This window comes from Vicugna pacos, chromosome 12, assembly GCF_048564905.1.
Source record: "Vicugna pacos chromosome 12, VicPac4, whole genome shotgun sequence".
Taxonomy (NCBI): domain Eukaryota; kingdom Metazoa; phylum Chordata; class Mammalia; order Artiodactyla; family Camelidae; genus Vicugna; species Vicugna pacos.
Window position 1 is genome coordinate 29,088,482 of NC_132998.1, and position 16,989 is coordinate 29,105,470.

The 16,989-nt window shown below is 43.0% G+C and overlaps 1 protein-coding gene across 3 annotated transcripts in view; it reads right to left on the reverse strand.

Annotated features, from left to right (window-relative positions):
* STAB2 (stabilin 2) overlaps nucleotides 1-16,989 on the reverse strand; it is a 133,352-nt gene that overhangs the window by 59,678 nt on the left and 56,685 nt on the right. For all 3 annotated transcript variants that reach the window (XM_006205893.4, XM_072973107.1, XM_072973106.1), the window contains 8 exons: nucleotides 15,947-16,040; nucleotides 14,574-14,732; nucleotides 10,622-10,717; nucleotides 8,905-9,000; nucleotides 5,775-5,822; nucleotides 4,183-4,319; nucleotides 3,643-3,757; nucleotides 1,053-1,130 (listed from right to left, as the gene is read on the reverse strand). In XM_006205893.4, the coding sequence (XP_006205955.2) occupies nucleotides 1,053-1,130; nucleotides 3,643-3,757; nucleotides 4,183-4,319; nucleotides 5,775-5,822; nucleotides 8,905-9,000; nucleotides 10,622-10,717; nucleotides 14,574-14,732; nucleotides 15,947-16,040 (823 nt within the window). The remainder of the gene's footprint in view (nucleotides 1-1,052; nucleotides 1,131-3,642; nucleotides 3,758-4,182; nucleotides 4,320-5,774; nucleotides 5,823-8,904; nucleotides 9,001-10,621; nucleotides 10,718-14,573; nucleotides 14,733-15,946; nucleotides 16,041-16,989) is intronic.

Sequence of the window (16,989 nt, forward strand, 5' to 3'; positions counted from 1 at the left end):
GTACCATTTTACTAATGAGGTTGACATCATCAAAAATGTAAATGTAAGAAGAAGAAAAGGTAACTTTATGTTTTTTCTAAAAAGTTTTTTTTTAGATTGAAAAAGGAAAAAAAAAGTTTTTTTTTTTTTTTTTTTTTTTTTTTAGTATTTTGGAAAGCCAGTATTGGAGGAGAAAAATACTGATAAGGATTTTTGCTTTTTGATAAATGAAGCATAAGCCCAGCATAGTTCCCTGCAAGTGACATATAACTTACTCAAAAAAATGTTGTATTCCTCAGAGCCTTTCAGTAAGACAAGAGAATTGCAATGTCTTTACAAAGTATTGCACTCAGAAGTCTTACAAAAAGCCTCTTTTCTGGACAGAAATAGTTAATGTTTTCTGTAACTTAAAAAAAGTGAGTATATAAGTGCCAAGTGAGAATAATTTTATTTAAAATGCAATTAGTTAATTATCTTTTTTATTCTTCCACTTTTCAGAATTTCCCAATTTATCCTAAATTCTCCTTTAATTTTAAATGAAGATCTTAATATAGTAACTGAAAATTATAGGATAGTTTAAAATCTCACTTCCCATTAAACTTTTATCCTATTTCATACCTTTGCATAGTACTGAATCACATCTTAGAAGAAATTTACAAATTTCTCAATACTTTTTCCACCCTTTCCCATTTTTTTCTAGGGCACACTAATGCAGATGGGGGAGAGGAGAAGTGATGCATGACCAGCGACCTCTCCTCTAGTTCTTGATTATATCCCATCAGGACGTATGACTTCCCTATACCAAGATTCTTGTAAGATGTTCTCATAAATAAGTAATATAATGCATGTGGCCACACTTTAAATAGGACCCACTGGAGGATACAGGCTAAGTAAACAGTAACTGAGTCTTACTGAGTAGAGCCTCTAAATGGTTTTAAAATAAAGTAATCAAGTATCATACAGGTCACTTTTATATTGAGGCTGAGTATTTCTTCCCCCAAAAGATGCTGTGCAGGAGGATAAGTAACACAGGGACGAACGGGCTATCTGTGTGGGAGGGTGCGATTCTGTACCTTGTTGATGATGTGTATCACTCCGTTCGTGGCTGCGTTGTCACCATCAATGACGGACGCTCCCTCAATTGTGATGTTCTGTAAATGCAAACCACAGTGGGAAGGTGAGTTCTTATAGGGCTTACCTAGGACTGAAATTATTTCTGGGTGTTCCACTTTTTGAGCAGTAGTGACCTTCACACTTTTGGACCACGACACACAGAAATATTTTAAAATTGTGAGCCATTTGACATTACACACACATACACATACAAAGTTGAAATGAAACAATACTTTCCTCCACCATGTGGGAGATACCTGGTCATTGATTCTCTTCCACTTCACCCTACCTCATTAAAAAAAGTGGTGGCTGAGGCTCACTAAGGTGACCCTGCAGTTGGAAAAACACTGTAGACAGTGTTGTGGGTTGAATTGTGTCCCCCGGATTCATATGTTGGGGCCCTAACCCCTAGAGCCTCAGAATGGGACCTTATTTGAAACAAGGGCTTTACAGAGGCCATCAAGTTAAAATGAGGTCAGCAGGGTGAGCCCTAATCCAGTAAGACTGGTGTCCTTATAAGAAGAGGACATGTGGACACAGACAGCTCTGTGGGAGAACACCCTGTGAATATGAGGACAGCCACCTACAAGGCAAGATGAGAGCCTGGGAAAGCTGCTGCCCCCACAGCCTTCAGACAAAACCAACCCTGCCCACGCCTTGTCCTTGGCCTTCCAGCCTTCAGAATGGTGAGACAAAAATTTCTGCTGTTTAAGCCACCCAGTCTGTCATTCTTTGTTATAGCAGCCTTAGCAAACTAATACAGACAGTTACTGACTTTTCAGGAATATTAATTACATGAGGGAATGGAGCTAAGAACACCTAACCTGCCCACCTGCACAGCCACCCACCAACCATGACAGAACTGGGCTCCACTCTCTCTGGTCTCCTCTCCTCTTCTCCCACCACTGCCCTTTGGAATTCCTCCTGGGAACCCCGGGTGCAGAGGGGACTTGCCTCACCCTGAGCACATCAGCAGAAGCTCTGAGGCAAACATTCCTGGCCACCTTGCCCATCTCTTTTAGTTACAGGGGACATTTATATCAGGCATAAGAAAAGACTCATTATAAGATGTAATGGGAACAAATCTGAAAAAAAATGTACATATATGTATAACTGAATTGCTTGGCTGTACACCTGAAACTAACACTGTAAATCAACTATGCTTCAATAAAAAATAAGAATTAAAAAAAAAAGGACTCATTACAACTGTGTCTTTGACGGTTAGCTCCTCCAGGTCAGAGGTGTTGGTTGACTTACCTTTGAAACTACAGAAGTTGGGATGAGCCTGACCAGGGTGGGTGTTCGGTTAATACTTGCTAAGAGAATCGATGATTTAAAACACCAGTGGAAAACCAGCCATTGTCTGATATATGTATGCGATGCTCTAGAATGATCATAAGATGTCACAAGTCCCTGCAACTGTATGTAACTCTTTTCCGCTTTCTAAAAGGAATGCTCTGATAAAGCACATACATTTGGGTAAGTCTAGGCATCAAGCCTTTTCATAGCGCCATCACTGATGAGGAGGAAGGCAGAAATGCTTCAGAGCAGCAATTCTAAAACATTCTGACTGTGGCGCATGCTCCACTGAAGTGGCAGTTCTCCCTTCCCAGCAGAGTCTTCATTTTCATCTTGTGAGATTCAGAGAAGGAGCTGTGAAACACCACCACAAGCAGGGCAGCCAGCTTCCTCCCAGAAGACCGAATCCAAGTCCCTGACACACTGAAGTAAGTGCCACAAGGTGAGCTTCTGTACTCTGCTCCTCCTTGTGCACTGTCCTGTCTCCAGCACTCAGATCAGTTCCTGGCGCATAGTAGGTGTTCAAAGGATATATGTTGACCGACTCTAACTTAATATGAAACTGTAGTAATCTATAACAACTTAGTTAGAAGGTTGCCAGTAACCAGCTCCCAACCACAACGTTCAGGGTGAGGCAAGTACCCCTCTGCACCCAGGGTTCCTGGAGGAATTTCAAATAAAGGGCACTGGTGGGAGAAGAGGAGAGGAAACCACAAAAACCAACGTTGTGAAACTGCACAGCTTTCACCCAGAAGAACTGAAAGATTTGCCTTTCTGGATCAGTCTGTGGTCTATCATGAAAAGCCTGTGGCCAACCAGTGGGCAGAGAGCCAGATTTTATAGGATCCTTGCTACAGAGTAACTGTGTGTGTGTGTATCAGTACATGTTGATATTGTTTTTTTTTTATTTTCAAAGTCTCCAGTTTCTAATTTTATTTGTGAACTTTAAAATTTCTGTATACAAGTTATCTGGGGATACAGATTTTTAAGTCACTCTAGATTTGTGTTGGAACAATCAAAATTCTTCACATATTCTTCCATATTTATATAGGTAAAGGGGCCTGTGTTTGATCTATTCCTCTTCTTTTTATTTCATTTTTTTCCCATGTTGATAATTGTTGATACCTACATGGAGGTTTTATTCTAGGTCTGTTTTTGCTCAGGTTTGGAAATGTCCATAACAGAAAAAATTTAAAAGTACAATGTGAACATAGGTCATGTTTCCATGAAACAAAAAATGTGGTCTCTTACCCCATCTGACTTTGCCAAGTGGAGGAAGTTGCCCTGCAAAGACGTTGCCAGCATGTCCAAAGGTGACAAGGCCTGCAGGTCTGCCACTCCGTATGTGCCTAGTAGCGTGTGGTATCTAAAACAACAGTCCATAAGGGCTCTCATGAGATATCAATGCTTGAGGCAGTGGCATTTTGAATTAAGAGACTAGGTTCTGAAGCCAGAACACCAGATTCAAAATCTCCCCCTGCAATGATCAGCCATGGCACCTTGGGTGAGTTAATCATCCTGTGCCTCAGTTTCCACATCTGTAAAATGGGAATAATTATAATATCTATTTCATAGGGTGGTTGGGAGGATTCACTAAGTTGTCTGTAAAGCAGTTAGCACAGAGCTGGCTGTCAATAAAATTGACTGCTTCCACACTGGGGGACGGAGGTGAAAGATCCTAGAACATGTTCAGTCCCACAGACCTGAAGGACCATGCAGCTTCCTTCCACTGAACTTCATTCACATTGATGCCATTAAATTACCATGAGAAATAAAATACATGGTACCTACTTTATTAGGGTGGGAATGTTGCTCTTGGTCAACCAAAAGGCTTTCTCATCTTGGTCCATTTCCTCAATAGCTTGCTGGGAAGGAACCAGGACAGTGAGGTTTGGGGCAGCTGACAGCATGGGTTGGAGGGAAGCATTCTGAATCACAGAAGAAAAATAAAGTGGCCTGACTCATGTTAGAGGACAAATTGGGCTGACAACACAGAGATGATAATTTCCCATGTGATATAGTTTCACAGATACTGGAAAGGTCCCAGGGATCCCTTTCCCAAATGCATCCCACCTACCGGCTGATGCCTCATTCTCCCTTCTGAGACTCACTCCTTTTATTTAAATGTGTGAACCTTGTCAAAAGGCAAATTTTCCTGATCAGGTCACACTTTGAGTCATTATCATTTACCCTTTAGTCTAAATGAAACGGCAGAGAACAGTTTTGATAGAATCATACATGTGTGTGCATATGTATGTGTGCATATGTGCAGAGAATCTTGAGAATCTTTGGATGCTTTTGGAATAAGGATGATAGATGATTACAGAACAGTTTCAGCATAAAACAGAGACTGGAGGCCTGAAATCAAACTTTATCTACTCACCCACAGCTAGTTCTGGGTAAAAGAAGTGATGGGCTTATACTTAGCAACTGGTTTGTAGTGTTCACTGATTCCTGTGGTGTAAGTACTCCCACCATGGCTGATCAAGTACCACCACGACAGCGTTGAGAGTGGGGCTGGGAAAGATGTGCTCTCATGAGCTAGAATAAACTGGGTCCAGCACACCACTGAGCAAGCTGATGCATGTGGGGTCAGCTCACATGGAAATCAGCACACAAAATAGGACCCTCCCTGCTCTTCCTTGTGGTGGGGTCAGAGAGGCCCCACACAGAAGCAACAGGAAGCTGTCCTGGAGTGGGTGCTGGCCAGACACCACATATCTGGGCACCTGTCTTCTTGAAGGGGACAAACCACCTGTCACGATGGCTGGCTGAACCTGCCACCTTGGGTCACTTGGGCAAAGATGACAGAGATTCAGACAATTGGGGAGGGTGGGGACTGGATTCTTTGTTACAGAACTCTCCAAGGGAGAGGGAAGAGTTCCTCTGGACACATTGGGCTGAGAGCCCGTGAAATACACATGAAACACACATGAAATATTATAGTATTACAACTACGAATCCCAAATCTAACTGGGTGAATTATGATGATGAACTATGCTGATTTTTAAAAAAGACCTCTGTGGTGAATGAGCTATCCTTATATATTTGGATTAATTGAAGAGTTGGCTCCCCCAGCTTATCCTAGGCCAGAAGTTCTTAGCCCTGGTTGTGTGTTAGAACCAGCTGGTAAAGTTTTAAAATACACTGATACCTGGGTCAAACCTCTGCTCAATCACATCAGAGGGTCTAGGGGTAAGAACCTAGGCACGGCCACTGAAAACAATGTGTTCCAAAGGGTTCTAAAGTGGAGTCAGGGCTGAGAACCACTGCTTTAGACACGTGCCCTTCCCCTCACCAGCTGCGTTTTCTATAATATGCATTCCAAATTTCTAAAATGACATACATTCCCAATCCTAACTAATTCCAACAAAGGTACTCACATTTATCCACTGGTTAAATACAGCTGCCGCAGAGAGGAAGGACAATTCCTTATTCATTTAGTGCAAGGGAGGGAGAAGAGAGGAAAGAACACAGAGGAGGATCAGTGAGAAGTATAACCACAGCACATCTCGGGGCAGCCGCACTTAGCCTCCCCAGCAACAGCTTGTCTTCCCTGCCAGCCTCCCGCCAACACGAATGGTCCCCGGGCCAGATGAATCCCCACGTAGCCAGACCCATGCATTTACTTCTTGCTTAATGGCTCGAATTAGCCTCTATATTCAAGGTAAGGAAATAATTCCAGAAACTTCAAGTGAAACAAACAACAACTTGAAGTTCTTCCAAATTAGAATTTAGGTTGTAAGACCACGGCCATCCAACCCTACAGAGGGTCACAGAGCTCGGTAAACTGCCTGCTCTCAGAGCCAGCGTTGAGCAAGGGCTTGGGACTCAGCCCAAACCACCTGGGTTTCCTTTCTAGTTCAGCCATTTCCTAGTTCTTCAGGCAAGTTGCTTAGTCTCTCTGGGTTTCATGGTTCCCAGCTGTAAAATGGGGATGATAAAAGCTCCAACTGATAGGGCTGAGGTGGAAATTAGAGGAGTTAATGTTTTTAAAGTGCTCAGAATAGAGGCTGGAGTGCGTGACATGCTCAGTAAGTATCAGCCACTGGTATTTTAAATTTATCCATCATGGGATTTATTAATGAACATATATATTGAACCACCACAGCTGGCACCAGGTTGGAGTGAAGGAGGATATCAGATATGAAAAAGAAAAGAGGGCCCCTTATCTCATGCAATTTATGGTTATTTGGGGGAAGTTAATATTCGAAAAGATAGCCAACAGTGCCAGTAGATCAGTGATGTCTGAAGGGGTGATAGAGTAAACAAAGCTCTGGACTTTGAGTTTAAAAAGACTGGGTTCAATTCCTGGGTCTGCCATTTACCAGCTGTGTGATTTTAGGAAAGTCACTTAAAATCTCTGAGAACCCAAGTGCTCACCTAAAAAATGAAAATGATGATGCCTTGCTCCTGGGATTATGAATATTACGTTCATTAATATAAATAAAAACATTTGTAAAACTATTAAACACCATGAAAATGGCAGTAACAATTATTACGTGCGAATTTACCAAAAGGCAATAAATCTCAGAGGTGTTTCAATTCCTTTTTGGGAGTAGTTAAGGTTACTGAGTAAGTTAGTAAATACTGGTTAAAAAGTCAATTAATACCCAGAGAAAACTCTAATTCAAAAAGATACACGCACCCAATGTTCATAGCAGCACTATTTACAATAGACAAGACATGGAAACAACCTAAATGTCCATTGACAGATGACAAGAAGATATGGTATATTTACACAATCGAATACTATTCAGCCATGAAATGAAATAATGCCATTTGCTGTAACATGGATGGACCTGGAGATTGTCACTCTAAGTGAAGTAAGGCAGAAAGAGAAAGAAAAATACCATATGATATCTCTTATATGTAGAATCTACAAATGGACACAAATGAACTTATTTACAGAACAAAAACAGACTCACAGACATAGAAAACTAACTTATGGTTACCAAAGGGGAAAGAGGAGGGATAAATCAGGAGTTTAGGATTAGCAGATACTAACTACTACATATAAAACAGATAAATAACAAGGCCCTACTGTATAGCACAGGGACCTATATTCAATATATTGTAATAACCTAGAATGAAAAAGAATATATATATACACGTATATATGTGTAAGTGAATCACTATGTGCACACCAGAAACTAACACAACACTGTAAATCAACTATTTTTCAACAACAACAGGAAAGTAAATAAGTTAGTAAATGGATGAGTACAAGAGCTGAGACACTTGGTTAATCCCTTCACGGGGCTGCTTTAAAGGAGAGGAGGGCACAGCTGGGCAGAAAGACCTGAGGCTGGCAGGGAGGGGAATGGAGCCAGCTCTGAGCTGGGCAGGTGACAGCTCAGCTAAGCTGGTTGGGAGAAAAGTGAGTCGAGTTCCTGTGAAGATGTTGGAGCACCAGACTGACAGTTTGGACTTTACCTTTTTTCTGTTGCAAGAGAGGGACACCGTGAAAGCAGGGTTTTAGGGTTTTAGGAAATGTGGCCTGGACACTTCAGAGAGAATGTTCGGAGCACGCTCCACGGTCTGGGTGTCAGGAGATGGGCTGGACGGGATGAGTAGAAGAAACGGTGCATGGTGAAGGGTGGGGAGGACTCTGATAGGCAGGGAGGCCAAGGTCAGGGGCTGCAGCCACCAAGAAGCACATGAGGGCAGGTGTTGTCCTGGGATTGTTAGGCTAGTGGTTGCCATTGAGAGGAGGGGCAGGAACCAAACTCCAGTGAGTTGAACAAAAAGTAAGCAATGAGAAAAATCACCAATTTATTTCATCTCTCATTTCAACACACCTTTATAAACAGTAGCAGTGAAGTAGGAAGCCAGACCAAGACCTGTCATCGAGAGCTGACAGTCCCAGCTGACAGTGGGGAGACAGACAACTGGGTGGGACACGTGCTCTGCTGATGAACATCCTGGCCATCAAGTGCTTGGGCTCTGCACATAGACAGCTGAGTAACCTTGGGTGAAGTCTGCTTAGCTCTCAGTTTCCTCCTCTATAAAATGGGTATAATAATAGCACAGCCCAGAGGGTTGGGCTGAGGTTTAAATGAGGTTTTGCATGTTAAGGATTTAGTAAGATGCCTGGTACACAGAAGATGTATGCGCACACACACACAGACAGGGGTAACCCGGGGTGCCTGGGTACCTATAGGGGCCACACAACCCAGACAAGATCACTCAGAGAGCTCAGGAGGTGCCAGTTATTTGCTTATTTGGGAAACCTGGGACTGGAAAGAGGCAGAATGGAAAGAAAGGAAAGCCAAGACTGCTTGGTACACAGAAGGTGCCAAAATAAAGGTTACTTTTCTTCAACCTGTAGAAAATTTGTGACCCACAGCGCACAAAGGCCATTTACAGCTTTTTTTCAGATAAAGTCTCCTGGAGCAAATGATTGGTAGAGCACTTTAACAGCATCCTAGCTAAGAGCTTTTTTTTTTTTAACTGAAAGAGGTTTTTTTTGCCTTTATTATTCTGTACTGGAGTTCCACTCAGAGGACTTACCACTGCAGCATTTCCATAGCAAAGAAGGCCGTCTCCTTCATAGCCCTCTTGGCAAACACAGCTCCAGACGCCAGAAGAAGTAAACTGACAGGTTGCCTGATAAAAAGATGAGAGGTATGGTTTGCTTTCCTAACTAAAGCGTTAGATATGAGTACATCCGTGAGGCCTCAGGGTCCGTCTACAGTGAGAGCTGCAAATTTGGGGCTGAAAGATGGTGGAAGTAACTGGCAGCCCTGTCTGCAGGTTTAGCGCAGCTCTTACGTAATCACAATTAAATTCTTTCTTTTCATTCCTGCCATATTTAGCAAGCAGAAATCAGGACACCAGTTAATGTGAATTTCAGATGAACGAAGAGGTTTTTGTATGAGTATGTCTCATGGAATATTTGGGGGCACACTTGTGCTGGAAAAGGATTCACTGTAATCTGAAACTCAAATGTAACTGGGTGGCCTGCATTTTATCTGACAACTCTATGTTGGTTCTTCCACGCTTCGGAATGAAGTGAAAGTTGTAATAATTCCTCTCACATTTGGAATGTCAGGGCTTGGTTAGGCTTAAATGAAGCAAGAGTGTTGGAGCTTTTTCAGCTTTATGAAGTATTCTCCTGCCTGATTCTTGGATGACAGATACTTTAGGAGCATCTGCTCCCATTTTTCTTTGAAAATTACTGCCCCCAACACATACAAGGGGTGGGCCTGGCAGTCCTGTTCATATGTCACCCCATCCCCTGGCCATCACTGACAGGCTATGTGCACACCTGGACCCAGCTGGGCTGGTCAGATTCTTTCACCTATGAGTTGGAACTGGGACATGGGCTGCCGGTAAGTTAGTGGGCATCACTGGTAGTGGGGGTTGATGTCCCTCTAAGAACAAGGAGTCATGTGTCCCAAGATGCACAGAATGGCATTCAAAGTTGGGAGACAGAGAGGCAGATGGAAAGAAAGTAAAAGCACAGGGAGAAGTAAAGTGAGAAGTTACATGTTCTCAGAGGATTGAGGGAAGAAGCTGCCTTTATCTGGATTCTAAGCCCTTGGGAGGTCGTTGTAATTCCTGCCAGTGGAGCTATGCTGGGGTGGGGGAAGGTGTACATGCAACAAATTCCCTTTTTGCTTAAGTTGATTTGCGTGGATTCTGTTACTTACAACCAGGAGCACTGTGACTAAGGGGTTGTCTTCACTGGTTCTGATGCTGCATGCTTAATGATGTTCTTTTAAATACATGAACATGACCAGCTCTTCCACAATTTAGACACAAGGCTCAATCTACCCTTGAATGGGCAATACCTTGGGTAAAACTGTGCTATGACATTCACAATGGGAGTCTAGTTACCCTTTAAACCATCCAGTTGATTTAGAATCGCCAGATTTAGCAAATAAAAATACCAGGTTAAAATATGAATTTTAGATATGTTATGAATAATTTTTAGTATAAATTTGTCCTGTGTAATATTTGGGACAAACTTGTGCTGAAGGATTGTCATTTATCTGAAATACAGATTTACCTGGAAATCTAGTATTTTATCTGGTAATTGTATGTTGGTTCTTCCCAGCTTTGGAATGGGTTGAAAAAGTTGCAATAATTATTCACATTCTGCTTAGGGATTCCCTTTGCGGGTAAGAGAGGTTTTGTTCATTGTTAAGCCCAGAGTTATTTAAAATAGCCCATCCTTCTAAGTATTCTTTTTTTTAGGGCTGAAAAAAAAACTCAGGTAACTCACCAGTGGATGACATTTCCCAGTTTGTTCCAAACATGAAATTATTGGTTCACAGTCAATCCCATTGCCGTGAAATCCTTTCTTGCACTCACACTCATTCTGTAATTCCAAGAGCAAAGTCAAAGGGATTATTGAAAATGACTGCCTTCCATGTCTTGCCCTCACATGGCACTGAGAAATGAACTGTGGAAAACATAGCTGTTTGTTCCTTGCAGAGAACACCATTAATGTCTTTCTTTTGTTACACTTTGGATTCCAAAGCTACTGGTCTCCACATCCTACACTGCATTTCCCAGTCTGACAGTTCCTTGGTACTTAATTTTTGAATTCATTACCCTAGAGGGGCCATATGGGGATTTGTCGCAGAGAGAACTTAGACCCTAAAGAGCATCACATTGAAAAACTGGCCCATCCATCTAAGAGGGGAAGATTAAGTAAGTCATGGGGCATCCACTTGGTGGAGATCCAAGCACAGGACCACTGCGAGTCTATAAGGTGCATTGTGTAATTTAGAACAGGCATCCCCTCTGAGCAGACAAATCTGAGTAAGAAACCACCTCAATTCATGTTGAGATGCCATGGACAACCCGTGGCATGTGGCTCAGCAGGTAGACATTAACATCACACAACAAAAACGTCCTCCTTCTGGGGCACATACCTTGGTGAGCAGGGTGCAGGCTGGGTTTCTGGCCCTACTTGCCCCACAGGCTGGGTCCTTCATGTGGATCACAAACTACACCCCAGAAGCAGTGGTCTCGGTCATGCAGCTATTAAATATGATGATGATGATGGGTTATATGACAAAATGGGGAAATGTTTGTGCTATGTATAGTATAGGAACCAAACAAAACTGCAGTGAACTGCAACAATGTAGCAGCAAATAAGAACTTACGTATTAAAAAGAGCAGAAGGAAAAAACATATCAAATGGTGATTGTGGGGGACACTGCGAATGGTTTAAATTTTTTCTCTACTTTTTTATTTTCCAAAATGTCTTCCATTATTAAACGTTATTTTGAAATGCAAAACATAATTTAGAAAGGAGTAATCTCTTCAACAGATAACAAACAAAGGAACTGAGTAACTATTACAGAAACAGTGATGAACCTTTAAGCTGTTTTCACTCAGGAGAGGAAGACAAAGCATACAAAGTAAATAAGAAGAGTCCAATGTTAAGAAACACTGGAAAACAAGAGTTGTTGTAAGTCTTATGGATGAACTGGAACATGAGATGCTTCTGTGATGAGGAAGAATGATGGAAAAATCTCTGAAAGGATGCTCCTTTTCAGAGGAGGCGGGGGATGAGCTGGGATGTTCTTCTGGGAAGTGGGACGTGGCTGGACCCTGACAGAGGGCAGGAGGAGTGGGGAATTCATGCAAGCTGAGGGCATTTGTCAGAGAAATGAACAGAGGTGGGAAAGCAGGAGCATTTGATTGGAGGAGGATTACTGAGGGACTGGTCTAGAGAGTGGATCCAAGTGATACAAGACAACCCATTAAGTTGTGGGAAAAAGTGAATAGAACTTCTATTTATGAATTTTTATCTTTAAGAGTATAAGTATTATTTGCTATGTATGCATTATAAGGTAAATTGGGTATCTTATATACAAATACATGCATACAGAAGCACATGTATACATCTTTATGTGGGAGGGGAAGACCTTATAAACCAGGATGTTTAATCTTCTCTACTTGGATGGGGTAGCACCTCCCTGCACCCCCAACCTTGACAACTCCTGCCATACTGACCCAAACCTGGTCTGTCTTTTAAGGTAAACATTCATGGTAATTAGAATTTACGCCTATTTGGAATATCTACGAGTTTTCAAGCTAACTGGTAACTACTAAGGGCAACCCTAGATGTGGTCAGTTTTATTTCTCATATAACACTATAAAAGGCCTTGCTCTTCCTCCATCTCCCCCATCAGAAGGCTTTTCAAATTTGTCTGCAGAAAGGAAGTTAGAGCAGAGAGGGAATAGATGCTATTACGGGTTGAATTGTGCCCATCTCTTTCACATGCTGAAGTCCTGACCCCCAGTACCTCAGAACGTGACTTTATTTGGAAATAAGATTGTTAACATGTAGTAAGTTAAGGTCAAACTGTAGTAGAGTGGGTCCCTAATCCAATATGACTGGTGTCCTGATAAAAAGGGAAGATTTGGACACAGACATACACACAGGGAGAATGTTGTGCAAACATGAAGGCACAGATCAGGGTGATGTATGCATAAGCCAAAGAATGCCCAGGACTGTCAGCAAACCACCCAGAGCTGGGAGAGAGGCATGGAACAGATGTGTCATCACAGCCCTTAGAAGGAACCAAACCTGCTGACACTTGAGCTTGGACCTCTAGCTTTCAGTACTGTGAGACAATACAGTGCTGTGTGGTTCCATGACACCCAGATGGTGACACTTTGTTGACAGCAGCCTTAGCAAACTAACACTGGACCAAGAAATTGTTTTCCTTTCTCAAATGCAAGCTGGCAACTCAGGTGAGTCAAAAATTAATGGAATTGTTGGCCAAATGCACGGCGAGACGTAAGAATGCGGGGAGTTCTTTCATGATTAGGACTTTTACATGGCTACAATCCTAATACAGCTGTCATCACCTCCTCTGGAGCTCATTAATTCCTTAGAAAGTGTTCTCTGCCTCAGTCTCCCTTAAATGAGGTTAAGTGAAAGTGATCAACAAATGGTAGAGTGGCACAGAAATAGAGGGTGTGGTCAAGGGTGGTGGCCAAGAGGGCAGTTCTGGGGACAGTCTGACTCCAGACTGGTGAATCTCACAACATGACTTGGGTTCTGTGCAATATGAGTGAAGTATTTAGCCTCTCCATGCCTCAATTTTCTCTTTTGCAAGATGGAATAATAATAGTACCTAAGTGGCAACAAAAGCAGAAACAAACAAGTGGGACTACGTCAAACTGAAAAGCTTCTGTACAGCAAAGGAAACCATCAACAAAATAAAAGGCAACATAAGGAATGGGAGAAAATACTTATAAATCATGTATCTGATAAGGGGTTAATATCCAAAATACATAAAGGACCCACAACTCACAGCACAAAACCAAACAGTCCAACTTTAAAAATAGGCAGAAGATCTGAATACACACTTTTCCAAAGAAGACATACAGATAACCAACAGGTACATGAAAAGATGCTCAACATCACTAATTATCAGGGAAATGCAAATCAAAACCACAATGCGATATCACCCCACACCTGTTAGAATGGCAATCATCAAAAAGACACGAAATGTTTTGGGAAGGATGTAGAGAAAAGGGAACACCTGTGCACTGTTGGTGCGAATGTCAATTGGTACAACCCTTACGGAAAATAGTATACAGGTTCCTGAAAAAACTAATAATAGAACTACCATGTGATCCAGCTATTCTGCTTCTGGGTACTTACCTGAAGAAAATAAAAACAGTAACTTGAAAAGATATATGCACTCCCATGTTCATCACAGCATTATTTACAATAGCCAAGATGTGGAAGCAACCTAAGTGCTCATCAACAGATGAGTGGATAAAGAAGATGTGGTGGATATATGCATTAGAATATTATTCAGTCATAAAAAGAATGAAATCTTGCCATTGGCAACAACATGGATGGACCTTGAGGGCAATATGTTAAGAGAATGAGGTCAGAGAAAGACAAATACTATATAATCTCACTTATATGGGGAATCTAAAAACAAACAAACAAAATCAAGTTTATAGATGCAGAGAGCAGACTGGTGGCTGCCAGAGGCAGGGGTGAGGGTGAATGGGGTCAAAAGGTGAAAAAAAAATAGTAGCAATGTCAGAGGTTTGCTGTGACAATTAACCCCTTCCCATTACTACAAATGATAAAAAGCTGCAGTAAGTTCTAGCCAAAGCACTTCTGTGTCTAGAGGGGACAAGTCACTGCAGCACTTCTGCTTCCTCTGTGCTCTCCACCTCGGCGCACCTACCTGCCCAGGGCCGATGTACAGGCAGGTTGCGTTGCGGTGGCAGCCGCCAGCTTGGGGCAGAAGGCAGTTGTTGATCTCTGAGCAATCTCTTCCATTCCCGGTCCACCCCTGATGGCACACGCAGGTGTGGGTCCCCCTGCCAGTTCTGATGCATTCTGCCTGCAGCAGGAAAGAAGCAGTGTAACTTCTGAAACCTTAAACCAGCCACATGATTCCAAATGCAAAAAAAGGGTTCCAGAAGCACATTATAGAAACATAAATTTGCATGGAATGCAATGGAAGGGATTAAAATGCACATTTGCATTGAGATCAATGGGAAACGAGGGGAGGTGATTTTAAGAGCAAATTTGCTTGTTGTTGGCCAGCTACTGGCCACCACCACTAACATTACTGCCATTTACTGATCCAGGGACTGTACTTAATGTTGTGTAGGTGTTAAGCCATCATCCTGAGGATGGTACTGTTATTATCTCTATTTTACAGGTAAGGAAACTGAGGCTCAAAGGAGTTAAGTAACTTGCCCAAGTTCACACAGCTACAAGAAGGCATGAACCCAGGTCTAGATGATGCTGAAGCCCAAGCTCCTAACTGTGCCAGCTCCAGGCCTCTCAGGATGATCACACTGGGAGGCTGCCGGACAGGTTGGTAGGGAGTGGGATGCAAGATAAGTTGTTGAGATGAGACTGCGTGGGCAGGGCTGGTCCAAGGATGAGGCGGGGTCTGGTGGGCAGGGCAAGGCACTTGCATCTGATTTCATTCTCAGAGCCAGGGGGAGTTCCAGAAGGGGTTTCAGCATGGGGGAAACATGACCTGATCCATTTCAAGCCACTCTGGCTGTGGGTATAGACAAGAGAAGTAGCAGGGAGAGCAGCTATTAAGCTGAGTAAGGAATGGAGGTGACCTTGGCCAGGTGGTGGTGGTGGCATTTAAAAGACATTAGTGAAAGCAAGGGTAGGTTTGGGCTATACCTGATACTAAAAGAACTTAGGGCAAGTCACTTAATGTCCTGAGCCTCAGTTTCCTAATTAGTAAAATAGGATTAAACACCTGCTTCTTTGGGAGGTGAGAGGATCAAATGAGATCATGCACATTCAAGTTGCCTGTAAGCTGTAACGTCTGAACCAAAAGTTTATTACTAATGACTCTCAGGCTGTGCGTCTGAAAGCCCAAGGCCTCTGTAAACGTGGACCCACCACTTCCCTCAGACACGTGGATTTAGGGAGTGGAGGCTCACAGAAGGCACCTGGTGCCGCCTTTAGGACACAGGGTTGAAGCAAATGTGCCTCATGTGGTGAAAAGTCACCTGACACTTCAGAAGGGTTCAGGATTCCCTAAAATACCTGGCAGTTTGGAAACAAAAGACCAACACTCACATTTCGGCTACAGCCCCCCGAGGTTAATCCCAAACAAGGGTCCATCTCTGAACAGAGGATTCCGTCCCCTTCGTATCCTGCTTTGCAAACACACCTGCAAAGAACAGTGAGTACACAAAGTCAGCCCCAGAAATGCAAGCACCGAGACCCTCCCTCCCAAGACTAGCCAGCCAGGGATGAACGGGTTCACGGACAGGTGGCTGGACGTTTTGTCCTCGTTGCGGGAACCAGGTGCCATGGTGGTCACAGGCACGTCTGGCTCTGCAGTCAGAAACACGTGGGTGAGAATCTAGTCCCTGTCTCCTAGCAGCTGTGTGACCTGGGTGAGTTCCTTAACCTCTGGGAGACTGTTTCCTCATCTGGAAAATGGGTCTAACATCTCCTTCCTACAGCTGTGGTACATTGTGATGAGCTAACACATGAGGAGCGGTCAGCAGGGCCCTTGCTCCCACCTGCATCTTCTAGAGCTGGACATCAGGTGGCTTTTCTGCTCTCGTTGGGTTGCCCTTTATACCTCACGTTACTATCTTTGGTTCAGCAGAGAACGACTCTACTGTTTAGTGCAAGTCTAACTATTTGAATGTGCCAATCAAGTGAGACCTCCCCTCTGTCCCTTTTCTGGTCCCTCAGATGTCTTCTTTTCAGAGCCCAACATTCTCAGGTGCCTGATGCCATGAGCCCACAGAGTCTGCAGGCTCATTCATTCAACCAATATTTATTGAGTGCCTTGTGACTGTGCCGGGACACCCTGTGGTTCCATCATAATCCCACGTCACTCTCACTGGAAATTCAGTCATGTGGGCTTCACAAAAATCTAAATAAAATTATTTTTCATGTATCAAGAATCCTAGAGGAACTAAGTACTTCAGCTGGCCCCCAAATGAAGAAACAGATTGCTCTGTTCCAACAATGATTTACCTAAGTTTATATAGTAAATAAGACCCCTGTTGATAGTCCTTTGTGGGTGATCTAAGAGGTTTTAAGGGCAATTTTGACAACCTGTGACTTTGCCTTATGCACTGATGTATATACTAACTCCCTGG